The sequence below is a fragment of the Mauremys reevesii genome, linkage group 10 (assembly GCF_016161935.1).
Source record: "Mauremys reevesii isolate NIE-2019 linkage group 10, ASM1616193v1, whole genome shotgun sequence".
NCBI classification, from domain to species: Eukaryota; Metazoa; Chordata; order Testudines; family Geoemydidae; genus Mauremys; species Mauremys reevesii.
The window spans coordinates 84,846,050-84,862,290 of NC_052632.1; the positions used below are offsets into that span (position 1 = coordinate 84,846,050).

At 50.8% G+C, this 16,241-nt stretch overlaps 1 protein-coding gene across 6 annotated transcripts; it reads left to right on the forward strand.

Annotated features, from left to right (window-relative positions):
• Positions 1-135: 135 nt before the first annotated feature.
• Positions 136-15,948, forward strand: LOC120373648 (interleukin-9 receptor-like). 6 transcript variants are annotated; one of them, XM_039492346.1, is made up of 10 exons: positions 5,172-5,278; positions 5,571-5,709; positions 6,159-6,248; positions 6,636-6,747; positions 7,145-7,329; positions 8,381-8,517; positions 10,357-10,540; positions 10,833-10,947; positions 13,430-13,514; positions 14,620-15,948. In XM_039492346.1, the coding sequence occupies exons 2-10, from the start codon at positions 5,634-5,636 to the stop codon at positions 15,145-15,147; spliced, it is 1,512 nt and encodes a 503-aa protein (XP_039348280.1). In that variant the 5' UTR covers positions 5,172-5,278; positions 5,571-5,633; the 3' UTR covers positions 15,148-15,948. The 6 variants fall into 6 exon arrangements, with proteins under 6 accessions (XP_039348282.1, XP_039348285.1, XP_039348283.1 ...); XM_039492348.1 differs by lacking the exons at positions 5,172-5,278; positions 5,571-5,709 and adding an exon at positions 136-225; XM_039492351.1 differs by lacking the exons at positions 5,172-5,278; positions 5,571-5,709 and adding an exon at positions 136-225 and having other exon boundaries at positions 6,639-6,747.
• Positions 15,949-16,241: the final 293 nt, after the last annotated feature.

Sequence of the window (16,241 nt, forward strand, 5' to 3'; positions counted from 1 at the left end):
TCAGCAACTGCTCCATCACTAATGAGTAATTGCAAATGTGGCTACTTCATATCAGTCTGATAATCTCAGAGAAACTTGTCATTGGTTATTGAGACTAGCTTTAAAACAAGGCACAGTGAACTCTGCTTTATTATACCAGAACTGCTGCTGCTTGATGAACAAACCACACACTCTAAACTGTCAAGAAACAGAGGAGGCATGAAAATTGAAGTTTAATTTGTGCTGGTAAGGAGACAAGCTATTGCTGTGCTTTGTATTTTGCTGGATAGTGCTAGGAGAAATTACTGAACTAAGATGTTAACCAATAATAATTAATACTAGGTGTGCGGCTTTATAGTGTTCCTTGTACTATAAACCTGTAATGATCCAGAACATCTCTGCAGTTTTGTTCCACTAGCTCCCAGCACACAAGGCTGTAGTTTGCAGTACATTGTTGCCAATAGGGAGTGCAAACTGCCCAGTGAAGAAGGGTTTATGCTTATGCTACACCCTGGGCGGGGGCTATGCTGGAAGGAGACCTCACCCCAATCCTTATTTAGCTCTGACTGTAGATTTTGGAGCCTAATATTTGGCTCCTGTTTATGAAAAATGTGTGTTTTTACTAAGAACACGGGTAAGAAAATGTTTAAAATAAATGACTTTCCATTGGTTGAAAAAAAAACAAACCAGCACGTTTCTAGGGAAAACCAGCTGAGGAAAATTAAGGCAGATTAATGAATGACTAGCTATAGCTATCAGTGTGCTGGATTCTGTATAGATACCCATCTGCAGAACATGGTGTGTAATTGCTGTGTGTTGTTATTGCACTATGGTTTTCACCAGTGAAAAAAGACTTTTCACAGCCTCCAGGGTTTAGGGCTGGCAGATTTACTGCAGGCAGCTGTCACGTGCATCAAGGTCTGGGAAAATGTCCCTCTGAGGATAATGGGAGGAACAGACTGATCACTTTGGAGGGTTTGTTACTCTGTGGAAATGAGAAATCGCCATTACTTTTCCCTTTATCCTCCCTCTCTGCACATTCTCACCCTTTATGTATATGTGTGTGTGTGTGTGTTTGTGCATATTATTTATATACTTCTGCTTGTCTCCTGATTGTGACATGTATTTTCCTGAATGAGGGAAATGCCAAGAGTAAGTTAGCCCCAGCCCTTAATTATAGCTGAGTGCCAGCTCTGCTCTGCCTACGGATTAGGGTTCCTCTCCCTTCCGCTGCTGTTCAGCACTGAAATGCCTGTTGCTGGTGCATCCTGAAGAAGCTTAGAGAGGAACAGAAGGTTCTGCACAGGGAGGAGTGACCCATTTACAGCTGGGTGTTAAAGGAATCAGAGCGTTCAATGAACTGGTGAGTCCCCACTGCCTGCTCTCACTGGATTCCACTCATGGCATGAGTACAGAGCATAGCCCTGAGAATAGCGCAGCAGCTCCAGTGGCCTCGCTTTGCAGATGCAACTCCCCCAAGTTAGAGAGGAACACAGTGGCCCATGTGCGTGAACTATAACGGGGAGAAATAACACTGATATTCAACAGTTGGAGCATGGCCACACAGCCCGCAGAAGGAGCCTCCCAGCAGGCTGGCAGACTGGGGCTAGTGCGGCTCGCACTAGTGCTCTAAAACCAGCTGCATAGACCATGCTTTGAAGTGTGGCTGAGGCAGGAGCTCGGGCCTTGAAGCCCACCCTGCTCCAGAGGTGCTGGACCAATAAGTACAGTGGGAAGGCTGAGAGCCATTGGTAACCCTGGATATAATGGAATCCACTTCAAGCCAGGGGGTGTGGCAGCCCCCCCAATACCCCTAGTTCCAGCACCTCAGCCCCACTGTCTAGGCTATAGAGCCCAGGCTCCAGCCCGAGCCACAACTTCAAAGTGCTGTCTACACTGCTCCTTTTAGAGCACTAGCTCAAGTCCCCCTAACCTGAAGCTGTTGAGCTAGGCTCGGAGGCGCATTCCACAGGCTGTGCAGACGTACCCTCAGTGCCCTAGCTGGGAATAGAACCCAGGAGTCCTGGCTCCCAGTACTCTCCCCTAAACAGATATTTGATATTGCCAGTCTGTGAGTTCCTAGACTCTGCACACAATATCCCTGGGTCCTTTAGCACTTCTAAGATCCTCACCCAAGCACTGCAAAGTAACATCATCCTTCTGCTCTTTAGCAATTCCAATGCCTGGCAGGAAGCCTGCGGCTCTCATCACCACAGCTTTGTCTTCCTTACGGTGTGATTTTTCCCCTCACTCCTGATACCTGGCAAATCCCATGGGGATTTCTTGCCAGTCACCCAGAGTTTGGTGCCATTGCAGAAGTGGCCTTTGCCATACTGAAAATCAGCTGAGCTGCCTTGTCACCCAGTGGCCATGTGTCCCAGCTGCTCTGTCCCCCAGCCATGCTCTGCCCTTATCGCTTAGCACTCTTGCACAGAGCTGGATGTCACAGTGGTGTTTAGTATCAGAGGGGTAGCCGTGTTAGTCTGGATCTGTAAAAGCAGCAAAGAGTCCTGTGGCACCTTATAGACTAACAGACGTATTGGAGCATGAGCTTTCATGGGTGAATACCCACTTCGTCGGATGCATGTACAATACAGTGGTGTTTGTCCTTCCGCCCACTGCTTGCTGCCCAGTTGCTGTGTTGATGCATTTTGATGGGCTGTCCTTGGTTTCTGATTGGCTGCTGCTTGCCTCTTGTTTTCCTGCTGCCTTGGGTCATAACAGACAGACTGGCCGAATCCATTCAGGCATGAAGACAGCAGCTCTCACAGGAACATTTGGGGGATCGAAAAGACTTTCAGACTCTGGGCCTAAGATACCGGGGAAGTAAAAAGCTACCCCAGGATGGGCCAAATTCACCACCGGGATAAGCAGGCACTAATCCCCTGACCTCCATTACGATGGCCATATGTCTGTAGCCAGACGTTCTCTCAGGCAATAAGGAGAGAGCAGCAATTCACCTTCCTCTCAAACAGGGAGTCCTGGGCAATAGCTGAGAAGCCAAGAGGCCACCCAGGCAAGCAGTGGCTCTTGGAAGGCACTTTGGGCTTTAAGTTTGTGGGGGTGGATACTGCAGGTCTAAAGGCCAGAAGGGCCTGCTGTGATAATCTAGTCTGACCTAGGGTGACGTATCGGGACAGAGCGTGGGGTGCGTAATTGGGTCCTATACAAGACAAAGCCCCAAATATCAGGACATCTGGTCATCCTAGTTGGACCACCTGCATAGCACAGAATGCAGACCCTCCCCCAAGTCCCGCATCCAGCCCATAACTTCTGTTTGAGTGACAGAGGCTCGTTTACCAAGACGTCCAGTCTTGATTGACAAACGTAGAGTGCTGGAGAATCTCTCACAGCCCTATGTGAAATGTTCCAGTGGCTAATTCCCCTCACTGTAAAAAATCTGCACCTCATGTGCTCCCCGACTCCACCAGCCTCTGGCAGCACCAGGAGGGCCAGGCCTCCGCAGGCCCCGCTCTCTGGCCAGGTTAGTAATAGGCACACACCAGCCCCTGACCATGCCGAGCATCTTTGCCACTGGACACCCAGAATTCACAGATCCACTACTCCCAAGGAATAGCACACACCAACTTACCAGTTACACGGCAGGCTCACCACTCCACTCAGTGCACAGCATTTAGCTGGGGTTAGAGAGGAAACAAGACATTTATTTAACAAAGAACAAAGATTGAGAAGAAGCAAATAGAATTGAGGGAAACAAATGATGACACATAAAATCATAACACGGTTTCTAGCACTTAAACTTAACTAACAAGACATTCCGCTGTCTTCTAAAGGTTATTTTGCACCAAGTTCCTTTCTCAGCATCAAACAACCCAACCAGCTGTGATCTTCTGTTGATAAAACAAGCCACCCAGCAGTTTATCTGCTTGGTGAAGTGTAACTGGGTGTACCCTGCACTAACCCCTCCCCCAGCAATAGGTCCGAAGTTCCATTGTCTTCGCTGGCGAAAAGGATGTCCTCCTGCTGGTTTATTTCTTCCTATAAACTCCCTCCCTGGAAGATTTCATGATCCCTTGTTAGCAATCAGCTCAGACTGCAACTGAGTGGCCAGTGTGACCTGTACAATACTCAGTTTACATGTAGCCAGACAGATAAACAGCTTTTGCCTGAAAGTATCTTGTTGAACACCTTTTGGTGACCAGCCTCCAGTCACAGACCTGAAGAACCTAACTTGCAGTCTATATACATAACTCCTGCCATACTATCCATACATACATTTCACAATGCTGATGAGGACCAGGCTTTCAGTAGAGACCTTGCATGACACTCTTTGGTGAACTAGTATTTAGATACCAAACCCACCCCCTCAACCCTATGCACCCCACTGCCAGTTGGCACCAAGTGATCCCTGGGTCACAGCCTTCTCTGGGATGGGCTAAATAGATTGAGCTTCTTTAGTATCTCACTGCAAGGCAGGTTTTCCAGGACTCATATATTCTTGTAGCTTTTTCTGAACCTTTTCCAATGTTTTAACAATCTTTTTGAAATGTGGACACCAGAACTGGACACAGTATTCCACTAATGCCATATGCAGTTGTTATAACACATCCCTACTTCTGCTCAATATTCCTCACATTATACATCCAAGGTTTACATTAGTCATCTTAGCTAAAGCATTGCACTGTGAGCTCACGGTCAGTTGGTTACTTGCCATTACCACAAGTCCATTTCTGAATCTCTGCCTTCCAAAACAGAGGCCCCACCGCCCTATGTGTGACCTACATTCTTGATTCCTAGATGTGTGACCTTGCATTTAGCTATGGTTTTTAAGTGAGCCCCACTTACCCTATGGTATCTGATACAGATAATACGTTATAGAACTGACTTGAGAAGTTTTCTGACAGGAACCTAGAAATGGGTGTCTTTTAATTATTCTGATCTGTGTTTGCTAATTGGTGTGTGTGTTCAGGTATACACATGTACGTGCCAGAGTGTGTGTGCATTCATGCAGCTTTCTGTATTTCATATTTAGTCAATCTTACAGCATTCATCACAGTCAGTCAGCACCCTGATTAGAATGATAAGGAAGAGATACTTAATCCTACTTAACCGCCCTCGGCTGATGTCAGTTAATTGTGAATTTCCTCTTCTCAGCCCCAGATCAGAATAAAATCTGCAGCAATATATAGGGTGGTAGTGAGACATCCCCTCCCTGCCCAGGGGATGAAGCCTGATCTGCTTCTTAGCACCTGCCTGTTGTTTTTTCAGTGTTTCATTAAAGATAAGGGAAGCTGCAGGCAGGCAAAGGTGTAGGAAAGCGAGATTATTAGGTACACTGGTAGGTGCTGAGCTCTCTTCAGCTACTTGCTTGATGACAGGTCCTTTAATAGCTATTTGAATTTTTTAATTAATTGGGTTTGGCTGAGTTTGCATCTTGTGCTCCCTTCCCCCAACACTCTGGTTACTGCACACCTTCTGGTCTTCAGACTGCTTCTCTGCCCCCTAGAGCAGCACATGGGCTACACTAGACAGTGGGCTTGTTTCCAAAGACAGAGTGAGGCCCACCCTGTGAGAGCTGGAGGCATCTCACAGGACACCACTAACTGCTGACTTCAGACCTGTAACCACAGATCAGGCCAATACCAACTGAGCTGAAGGACAAGGCCCCGCAAACATTCGCTCAGGCCAATGAGATGAATAGAGGGTTCAGATGGCTAAGAGAAGGGACAAGTAGGAAAGAGGCATTAAAGATGCCAAAGGAGGGTTCAGGTGAGTATGTTCGCAGCAACAGAGCCTGTGGCGGTTACAGGCAGAAATTAGAAGAGGGAGAGGGAGAACAGTTGTTAGGCACTTGAGAGAAGAAGAGCCCCCATTAAAGCCAGAGCAGTGCCTACAATGTGCGTGGTACAGGTATCACTGTACATGGAGGGAGGTCTAGGAAGGATTGGGGGGAGGAAGGAATTAAAAGCATCATAGAAATTAGCTGGAGAAGATGTCGTAGGCCATGTAATTCCTGCAGTGCTGCTTGTGCCTTCAATTCCTTTGGCTGCAGCATGTTAGCTGCAGGGAGCAGAGCAGGTCCCAGGCTATGCCCTGCCCTGCCGGGGCAGGGGTTGGGCCTGTCCCAGCTCCAGCATGGAAAGGTGATTGATACACTCTGCATGTTGCCATAGAGACCCCCAAAGCCCTTTCAACTCCTAACATACTTTGTATTTCAGACACATTTACAATGGGAAAGGACATCTGGCGAGTGTGCCTCCAACTCTGCTTTATTGCCATTGTGTTCTCCAGAAGAGGGGAAGGAAGAGGTAAGGAGGAGAGGAGACTGGGGGCACTCACGCCGTTTCTCTCTCTCTCCCCACACCAGGCACTGGACAAGTCAGAGGGCAATATGGGGCCCAGGGATCAGGTAGTTGTTGTTATTTCCCATCCCCAGTGACATTCTGGGCAGCTAAGAGAGCAGATAAGCTGCACACATGCGCCCTGCCCCCAAGAGTTTACAGTCTCATTTCATACACTAAAGGGCCAGCTAAACAGTGTGGTGGGGATGGGGGGGATAGATCTGTCCCAGGAATAAGTGGCAAGGCTAGTGCACAGCATCGCTGATGTGTCAGGGGTTGGAACCCAAAGAGAGGCTGTTGGCATTAAATAACAAATGGATTTAATTTCTGAAAATCTCGGATCTCCTTCCTCAGCAGAATTTCCTGGCAACCTGAGCTGCCTGAATAACTACCTCCGCCGAGTAGACTGTACATGGGAGACAGATGGGAGAGTAGGGGATGGACCCTTTCACGTGCATTTCACAAAGTAAGCTCAATGCATACTCGCTGTCTGCCACACTGGGGCCCTGGGTCAGGCAGGGGGCCAAGCAAAGTAACAGGGTAGGCAGGGTTCTCTGGATTCCTTGGCCCTGAACTCTCCCCAACAGCCAAATCCTAGTGGTGTCCTCCACCTCCTCACTTGTTGGCTTGGCTTTGACCTGCCGTCCCTTTTCAGGTCAGACATGTAAGGCACTTGCTGGAGCCCAGGACTGCATTTCTTTGCATTTACACACTGGGAAGACCCCAGTTCAAGGGGCCTGTGCAAAGTGATTCCCCCGTGTGGTGACCGGCACTCCCACAAATAACCAAGGCTGAACTCTTAAAGTAACTAAACCTATTACTCGCCAGCATAAGACAAACGTTCAGCCCCTTGGTTATTCTAGCTCGGATGAGAATTACACCTGCACACTGACTGCCAGAGACAAGCTGCACAGCCAGCATCACTGCACAATTAACATGACGGAGAGGTTCACGCAGCACGACAGTTACAACATCTTGCTACAAGGTGGTTTCTTTGGGAGGAATCGCACATACATTGCTTTCCAGGAATATGAACCCAGTCTGAACAGTGAGTACCACCCATGGCAGCTATGGGCAGGAGCGCCGCCAGCTTTTTTGGAGCCCTAGGCGGCGGAAGGTCCCGCCCCCAAAATGGCGCACCCGACGCAGGTGGCAGAAGGTCCCATCCCCGAAATACCGCTGACGACCAGGATGGCCAAAGATCCGGCCGCCGCGGTCGCCGCCCCCTAAATGTTAGCGCCCTAGGCAACCGCCTAGGTCGCCTAATGGGTTGCGCCGGCCCTGGCTATGGGACGGGGACTGGCTGGTCCCTTTGGAATGAGAGTGTTTGGCCTGTGAAGTCCATTGAAGAGTGAGACTTCAGTGGCAGCAAATGGGACTGATGGGGATGCAGAGCCCCCACCCTTGGGCAGCATGACCTGTACTTGTTATATATGGGGGCAGCCCATCATGCCCCTCAGGACTCTCTCTGGGTCTCTTATTCTTCCACACACACTCCAGCCCATCCTTAGGGGTCATTCTGCCACCATCCTCCCTTGCTTTGCTATCTGCCTTGGGCAACATCCATCAAGCCATCGCTGCAGTTTGAGCCCTGGGGGCTCCCCCTGCCAACAGCAGCACTGTTTGCTGAGATAGAGGAAGGACTGGGGAGCCTCAGGAAATGTGAACAATGGGCCTGATTCTCAGCCCCACTAAGACCACTTCACAATGCACAGTGTCACGGAGGGGTCTGAAAGCTCCCTAAAGGGGATAATGAGGATTTTCCCAGTGGGAAGGAAGCCCAGTTTCCAGCAGCCCCTCTGGTCTCTGTCCCCAGCACAGAGCATGTCCGTGTGTGTTCATGGTAGGGAGGGCTAGAGCATAACCTGCTTTGTGATCCTTCGCTGGCATAGCAGTCCCTCAGGGACCGTTATAGCTGGTGTTACATTACAGAAGCCCTGTGGCTGCTTTAACTTGCACTGGGGGCTTAGTTGGTCTCCTGCTGACCCCAGGATCACGGGATCCATGTCCCCCAGCTGTGAGCAGCCTAGGACTGTGCTCTGTGTTGTGCAGGTCTCTCAAAGCCAAGTGTTTGGAATAATTCCTCTCTCTGTTTCCAGTTAAGTGTGATCCCCCCCTCAACCTGCAGAGCAACATCAGTGCCAGTAAGTGCCAGCTCTGGTGGAGTGTGCCAGGGCCTCTAAAGCCCATTCTTCAGTACGAATTGGAGTATAAGGGACACAACACATCCTGGAAGGTAACTATACCTGCTCTCAGCCTGGATGAGCCATGCACAGATGCCTGTTGCCACCGTTCAGGGCAACTGCACCTGTGTTCCCCCTCCGTGGTCCACCGAGGGCACCCAGTCTAGGCTGCCAGCTCCTTAGCCATCACCTCTCTTGGGTAGAGACCTGTCTCTCTCTTCCTACTGACCAGGGGTTTTCCAGTGGGTCTGCATTGTTCCCTGCTAGCACTGTGATACTCCCAGTAAGCCACTCTGCCTAAACAAGCCAGCATCTGCACTTTGCTTTTTCTCCAGAGGCTATGAACAGTTGTAATTGACCACAGCCCTTACGAAGCAAGCATATTTATTCTTCAGGTAAAAGCATTACAGAGAAAACATATTAAACCAATAAAAGAACCTATATGCATGCTAAAATGCTTACCAGAGATCCCCGCCCCCAACTTAACAAGGGCTCTGGTAAGAGCCCGTCCTTCCAGCCCCACCAAGGTGTTTTTCGGTGGTTACAAGGTCACAGGAGCTTTAGCGTAGAACTAGCCTCCCCATGAATGGGTCTGTCCTTCATTTATACAGCTTGGGCCATTGATCCTAAACTTCAGGAACAGGTGATCAGCAAACAATGGTCCTTTCTTAGGGTACAGCCAGAGGAGAGAAATTTGCATTCAACTCCCCCTAGAGATTCCCAAAGCAAATCACTTGACACTCAGTCCCAGGTTTACAATGGCTTCAGCGGCTTCATGGAGCCGGGCCCATGCACAGAAGGGGACCCGGCCTGCTCCACTTGCACTGCGCCCCAAGATGCCACTGGCTCCCCTTGCCTACCACTTGCTCCTCTCGGCCTGCCCGTTGGCTGGCCGAGGGCTCCTCTCCGCCCCCCGGCCCCACCTGCCGGCTCCTCTCTGCCCCCATGCCAGACCCAAGTGCATCTCCAGCTCCAGGCAGTCTCTGCTTCCTACCACCTGAGCCACCTGGGACTGGTGCAGAAGCTTGGCCAGTCTCAGCAAGGTGGAGGGGGAGACAGTGCGGAGGGTTTGGCTGAGCCCCTCCCGGCAAGTGTGTCTTGAGGGATCTCGGCTGGGGCAGGCCCTGGCCTGGCTGATCGCACCACTTCTGAGGGGACAGAGCGATTCCCGGCCCTGGGGCTGGTCCTGGCTGCGCTGCCGGCTCAGCCCGGCAAACAGTCGCCTCCCAGCAGGGCCGGTGAGTGCGGCGGGGAAGTAGGACTTGGGGGAGTGGGTCTGTGGGGCGCATGGGAGAGTGCTGGGCTGTGAAGGGGCAGGGAGGATCTGTGTGTGTTGGGGCACTAGGGAGTGGGGGTTCTGTGGAGGATGCTGGGCAGTTATGGTGGGGCTGTGGGCAGGGGTGGTGTTGTGCAGAGCGCTGTGCATTTGTGGGTGGTTCGGGGGGAGGTTTGGCCATAGAGAGTCAGGAGGTGGAGGGGGGGGCTGTGTGGCATGGCACAGACCCACCCCTGAGGGGAAGGACACGCTGGCAGCACAGGGCTGGGCAGGCCACTGTGTGTCTGGCAACAGCCGGTGTGTAAATAGTGCCCTCGCACTAGGCTGGGTGGAGCGGGGCCGCCCCTGCCATACCATGCCCCATTGCCTCTGGCTGGCCCCTCGCTCTGGGGACTGATTCCCCCCATGCCATGCTCCATTGACTCCATGGGGGCCCAAAAATATGTTTGGCACCAGGCCCATAAACTTATCAAGCTTAGTCTTGAAGCCAGATCTGTCTTTTGGCCCCACTACTCCCCTTGGATGCAGAGTCAGGATTGGGGAGCTGTCAAATTGTTCAGAGTACCAGCCCTTTATTGTGTGTTGTTAATAAGAGTTATTTCTTAATATTTTTCAGCAGGCACAGCACAAACAGCTGTTCGATGCAGTGACAAAGGTAGAAATCGAGGCCATGGAGTTTGAAGCAGGCATCACTTATACTGCGAGAGTTCGCTGCAAAACTTCCCAAGTAGAGGATGGTTATAAAAGTCAGTGGAGTGAGTGGAGCCAGACAACTGAATTTCAAAGAGCAGCCCCCCCAGGTGCAAAGAACATTGTTTTGTCCCGTTTAGTTTCATATGAGCCCTAAAGTCACTTTATAAAACAGAGAGAGAAAGAGACACGCTGGGCAATGGAGGGGCTGTCAGCAGCAGGTTCATGGATCAAGAACAGTGTCTTCCAGCCTGTTATAGTCAAGTCACTTTCTTTCAAGGTTTTAATAGCTTCTGCTTAGTTCATTTGCATTGCTTGTTTGTTTAAGAATCTGGATAGAATTCCACTCTTTATATGGTCATTTGTGAATTGATTCTGTTAATGAAATAATTCTTTTTGTAGGTGTTTTACAGGTGCCCAAAAAGTTCTTTCACGGAAGCATGATACAGATTTTGTTCATTCCTCTATGTCTTGGTGTTATACTCTACATAATTTTGAACTTCAAGCTTTCTTCAAGGTACATTATAGTCCTTTGCACAAGCCCTGGCTGCCTTTTCTAGGTTAATGTAGTTTCTAGTTTTAAAGTTTAATGAGTGTGTATATCATGTGTCCACACATCGGGGCTGCTTCTTGCCTCTGCACCAGAGTCAGATCTTTGAATGTCATGAACTCAGTGGAATGTGCTCTGCAAACATTCTTCAACATGCCATCTCCATGTGCTTGCAATAGTTAGTGAACCAATACTCAGAGTAGAGGGCGCAGGGTGCACTGCAGGGATCCTAAACTCCATCAAGGAGCACAGCTGAGACTACACAGGGTATGTTACGCTTAAAAGAATTTTTTAAAACTTTGTGCCAATTTGTCTAGACGTAAAATAAGGGTGACTGGTATAGAGCATTGGCTATTGATGATCAATCTGCCCTCAACATTTAGATCTTCCCTGGCTGGACTCCTGACAGTGGGTACTACACTAGCCAGTGTGTGAAGTGCCAGTGTGACTAAGCTAGCTGACCAAGTGTCTGTGTTTCTTAAGTTCTGAGCAGAGCAAAGGACCAGGGGGTAAAAGGGGGAAAATGGCTCAAGCCTGCAGCTGTCATGCCTCAACACATGGGCGCTCTGAGATGGACTGTACCTCTATGCAGGGACAGGGGATCTACCTGGGCAATTTCCAGAGTTGCATGGAAGTGCTGGTATGTGGGGTAGAATCTGGCCTGGGTTAGTAGCAATGGGGAAAGGTGTAAGGACCCAGGCACTAGAACAGGGGCGGGCAAACTTTTTGGCCTGAGAGCCGCATCAGGTTTCGTAAATTGTATGGAGGGCTGGTTAGGGGAGGAGGTCATGGCCCAGCCCCCACCTCCTATCTGCCCCCCCCCGGGACTCCTGCCCCATCCAACCACCCCTTCTCCCTGTCCCCTGACTGCCCCCTGCTGCCCCATCCAACCCCCCTTCCTGACTGCCCCCCGGGACCCCACCCTGCCCCCATGCAACCCCCTGTTCCCCCCGACCACCACAACCCCATCCACCCCCACCCCCTGACCACCACCCCGAACTCCCCTGCCCTCTATCCATTCCCCCTCCCCCAGTTCCCTACCCCCTTACTGCACCACCTGGATCACTGGTGGCTGGCAGCGCTAAAGCTGCACCACCCGGCTGGAGCCGGGCCACGTCGCCACGCACCACAGAGACCGGGTCAGGCCGGGCTCTGCAGCTGCGCTGCCCCAGGAGCTCACAGCCCTGCCGCCCAGAGCATTGCGCCAGCGGCGGCGCAAGCGAGCTGAGGCTGCGGGGGAGGGGGTGGCCTCCTGGGCCAGGAGCTCAGGGGCTGGGCAGGACGGTCCCGTGGGCCAGATGTGGCCCACGGGCCGTAGTTTGCCCACCTCTGCACCTAGGTCTAAAGAACCTGGGGCAGCTGCTATTCCCCTAGTGCCACCAGGAGGCCCAGTAGAGGCCCAGCAAGGGAGCACTGTGGAGAGTAGGTGCCACAGGAAGTATTGTCCATGAGACCTAGAGAGACAGTACTCTGCTGCCCTCTGATTGGCCAAGTGCCCCTACCAGAGGTGTAGCGAGCGCCCTCCGTACCCTCCGACCGGAGGGGGCCCCGCAAGGAAGGGGGCCCCTAAAAGTGGCAAAAAAATGTTTCTGCATTTTAAGGGGCCCCGGACATATGTTTGGAGGGGGCCCCATTCTTTGTTGCTACAGCCGCCCCCTACTTAACCCCAGGGCTTCCCCCAGGAACTTGTCTGGGCAGCCACACAGACTTTGCCTCGTCTTCTGGTCTCTGAGTCCAGTCTGACTCTGACCCCGATTCCTGCCTCTTGATTCTAACCCGATACTGCCTCTGATCTTTGACCCCTGCCTGACTCTGGTCCTGACTCTTTTTTACGGGGCCTGGCCTTGCGATTCCTCCAACTCCGGCCTGATGACTCCCATCCTGGATGGGCAGACCTCAGCCCAGCTGTGACTGCTAGGAAGACCTCCTACACCCCAGTTCTTTTAAAAAAAGGCTTTTCAGATGGCAAAAGGAATAGTGCAGGGTTATGCTCTCTAAATTTAATAAGACTAGTACTTCTGTAAGATGCTTCATTCCTGGAAAGGTTCTGAGGTGATTTAGATCAAACAGTTGCTGTAAAATGCCCTGCCAGCTGAATTCATACAAAGGGGAACAGTTCAGACAATTCTCTAATACTGTTACACTGCAACATATATTAAGGCTCAGAAACCTTGAAGGAGTCTGCACTGAGGACTTGCAAACATACATTTTATCCATCTGGACTACACTTGTCTCCAGATAGTCTGCACTGTTGATATTAAATGCACGCACATAGCTGTGTAGCCATGCACAGACAGATGGCAGGAGCTATATGAAATGGGCCTTTCCTGGAGTCTTTCCAGAAGAAAGTTAAGTGTTTTGGTTTAATCTTTCGCAGTATGCTGCAGGGTTGCGATAGAAGGTGGAACATTTATCTAGATTTGATAGCAGTGTCATTCTTTCTCCACAGGGCAAAGAACATCTTCTGCCTGAACGTCCCCACGCCAGCTGCTTTCTTCCAGCCTCTCTACACCTTGCACAATGGGAATTTTAAGGTAACAGCAAATTCTCTTTCTTCTTCATGATCGTTCCCCTCAACGTGGGAAGGTGGTTTGTAAGTTCTCATCACTGCTTCCACTAACTGGCTTCACCAGGCCCGTTCCGACACAGGGCTTTAGTCTTTCTGTAAGTTCCTCATTCTCCACTCAAACACCTGCCTCCATATTCCTCCTGCTCCATCACCAACCTCCTCTCCTCCTAGGAACAAAGCCCTCCCATCCTGATCATCTTCCTGTCACTGCCTCCCTTCCTTTATACCACCACCATCAGCCCTTGCCCAATCCCCACTGGACCTTCCAGATCACACCCACAACTGCCGCTATCAGGCTCTTCCTTGCCTAGACAAAGAACTGCAGGAGAATCAGTCAGACCAGACTATCCGGGGACAGCTCACCCACACTGTCCTGTTAAATCCAGCTGCTCCTACCCCATGCACTGAGGGGGCATCAGCAGGGAGGGTCATTGCCCCTTCATGGTCAGAAGTACAGGATCCTTTTCCTTTTACTTGAAATCAGTTCCCTTGGGCCAGCGTCAGCCTTGTCTCCTTCCTCCATTCTCTCTCCATCCCTGCCTGTGCTGGGGGCTGGCTGGTTTTGGCTGAGCCTTGTTGCTACCCCATAGGATGTCAAGTCCCTTGTCCCCCTACTTTGAGGTCCTCTGGGTAAAGTAGCACTTACTCTGACTGCCGAAAGTTACAATAGGGTCCAGTGCCTGGCAAGTGCAAAGTCAAAGCCTGGGAGCATTGCCCACCTCAGTAGTGCAGTTGCCTTTTTCCTCATCCCCTCCCTGCTTCCCTTGCTACATACCAACTGGCGATGCTGCTCCCTGTCCCCCAGGGAGCCAGGATAGCAGAGGCTGCTCAGGGTATGGCTCAGGAATGAAAGCTTGAAGGTCTTCAAAACTTCCATCAGAGATAGCAGGGAATTCTGCTGTTAATTCTCCACTCCATTACGTGAGGTTCACTCAGTGGAGTTGCACTGATGTAGAACTGAATCCAGCCCCTGGTCTGCATGCCAAAGCCTATGGAAAGCAATAGTTCAATAATTCCTTTGCAAATTCTGCCTCTCCCCACTAAATAGTATTTACCATTCCTTGCTTTAGGACTGGATTGGACCTAATGAGACATGTGGGCAGCTCAGAAGAGATGAGGCTAACAACTCAAGCAAAGTGGCTGGCGATGGACTTCCTGGTGTAAGTGTTCATGATGTCATTTCCCAGCTGTCCTTCAAGTCACTGGCAAAGACCGAAATGATTCCTCAGGAGGACCTTTCTGGCCCTGCCTCCAGGCCCGACCAGCAGTACCTCCAGAGCAGGTATGTGAGTGTGGAAGAGGTGGAAGCCAGGCTGCCATCATTGTTCCTACAAAACCACGCTGATGATGCAGGTGCCCTGGACTTCTCTGAAACAAGCAAAACCAGTCTTGGCAGCCCAGACGTGAGTGGGAACCATCCCCCATATTTACGGGACGGTCAGGGTGACTTCTTTATGCCACAGGAGTCTCTGGAGCTGGAAAGTTTGTCCTTCTGTAGTAATGACTATTGCACCTTGTGTGGCAGTGACTCCACAGGTGGCCCAATTCCTGCTGAACTGCTACAGCTCACCAAGAAGGATGGTCAGGTCAAGCATTAGAATGACGAGAATGACAGACTCTCACTGAAAGCTGCTGCATGTCCAAATCGCCAGGTCTGCCACATCCACCAGCTGACCCATCTGACCCCCGTGTGCAGTTAGAGGCTCTGTTAACTTTGGGCCAGATCTGGTCACCCTTTCTGAAAAGCAAGTTATGTCCAGTGCCTACACAGTTGGCCCAAAGAGGGCAGGCACAAGCAGCCCTCTTCCCTTGCTGCCCCCCTCGCTGCAGGAGCTGAGCAAAATCATGGTGTCTGTGACCAGGTCTGTGCAAGCTAGCAACACGCTAGGCTCCCCAAGAGAGGCTGGACCATGCCTTCCCCCCACACCAGTAGCAGAACTCGTCCTGCACCCTCTGGAGGGATGTAGCAGAAGGCACACCCTCCCTTTGTGCCTCCCTGAGGTCCAGTGGTTCCCAGATTTCCCCTGGGGCAGAGCAGCACTGCACTGCCCCCAAAGCACCTCCCTAACTGCAGCTCTTACTAATCAACCCCCCCGTGACTTCATATTCTGTACCCCAGACAGAACTCCTGCTTTGCTGCAATCAGGGTGAAGTCAGACACTAACAGCAAACGCAGCACCAGGCTTACACACATTTCAGATATGGTGTCACTCTTAGAACACATACGATGCTTGATGAAAAACAATGTTCTTCCAGTGATGGACACTAGTGAGATGCTGCATTTTCTGTTCATTTTAAACTGCACCTGCGTTCACAGGCATGCCTAGGTCCAATACTTTAATGTTTTTACATACTGTGTATTGCTGTTTACGAGCCTGGTAACTTTCTAGCTTACATTAAACCCAGTGTGTTGCTTATGACTTGAGAAGATTTATTTCAAAACACACTGTGAGCTGCTGGGCTGATTCACCATCTGGGGAGGGTGGAATCACACCCCAAAAATGGGGCTCAGGCTTTTCTTAGGTAATCCCATTATCCAGGCACTGCTGCTAAACAAGGATTCTGCTTTGGGAGACCTTCATTTTGCAGGGAAAAGCAGCCCTGGAGTCCAGACTCCATAGCCCATTTACTCCTTGGTGCCTTTTCTGAGACAGCCGCCGATGGTGCCAACTGGGGCCTGTGTTTTAATGCT

What these genes read in the sequence shown, in the direction of transcription:
- LOC120373648 (XM_039492346.1), top strand. Translation starts at nt 5,634, where the DNA reads ATGAATAGAGGGTTCAGATGGCTAAGAGAAGGGACAAGTAGGAAAGAG. An exon ending in AACTTCAAGCTTTCTTCAAG is followed by an intron (nt 10,948 to 13,429) that starts GTACATTATAGT and finishes CTTTCTCCACAG; the next exon opens with GGCAAAGAACATCTTCTGCC. An exon ending in TGCACAATGGGAATTTTAAG is followed by an intron (nt 13,515 to 14,619) that starts GTAACAGCAAAT and finishes TCCTTGCTTTAG; the next exon opens with GACTGGATTGGACCTAATGA.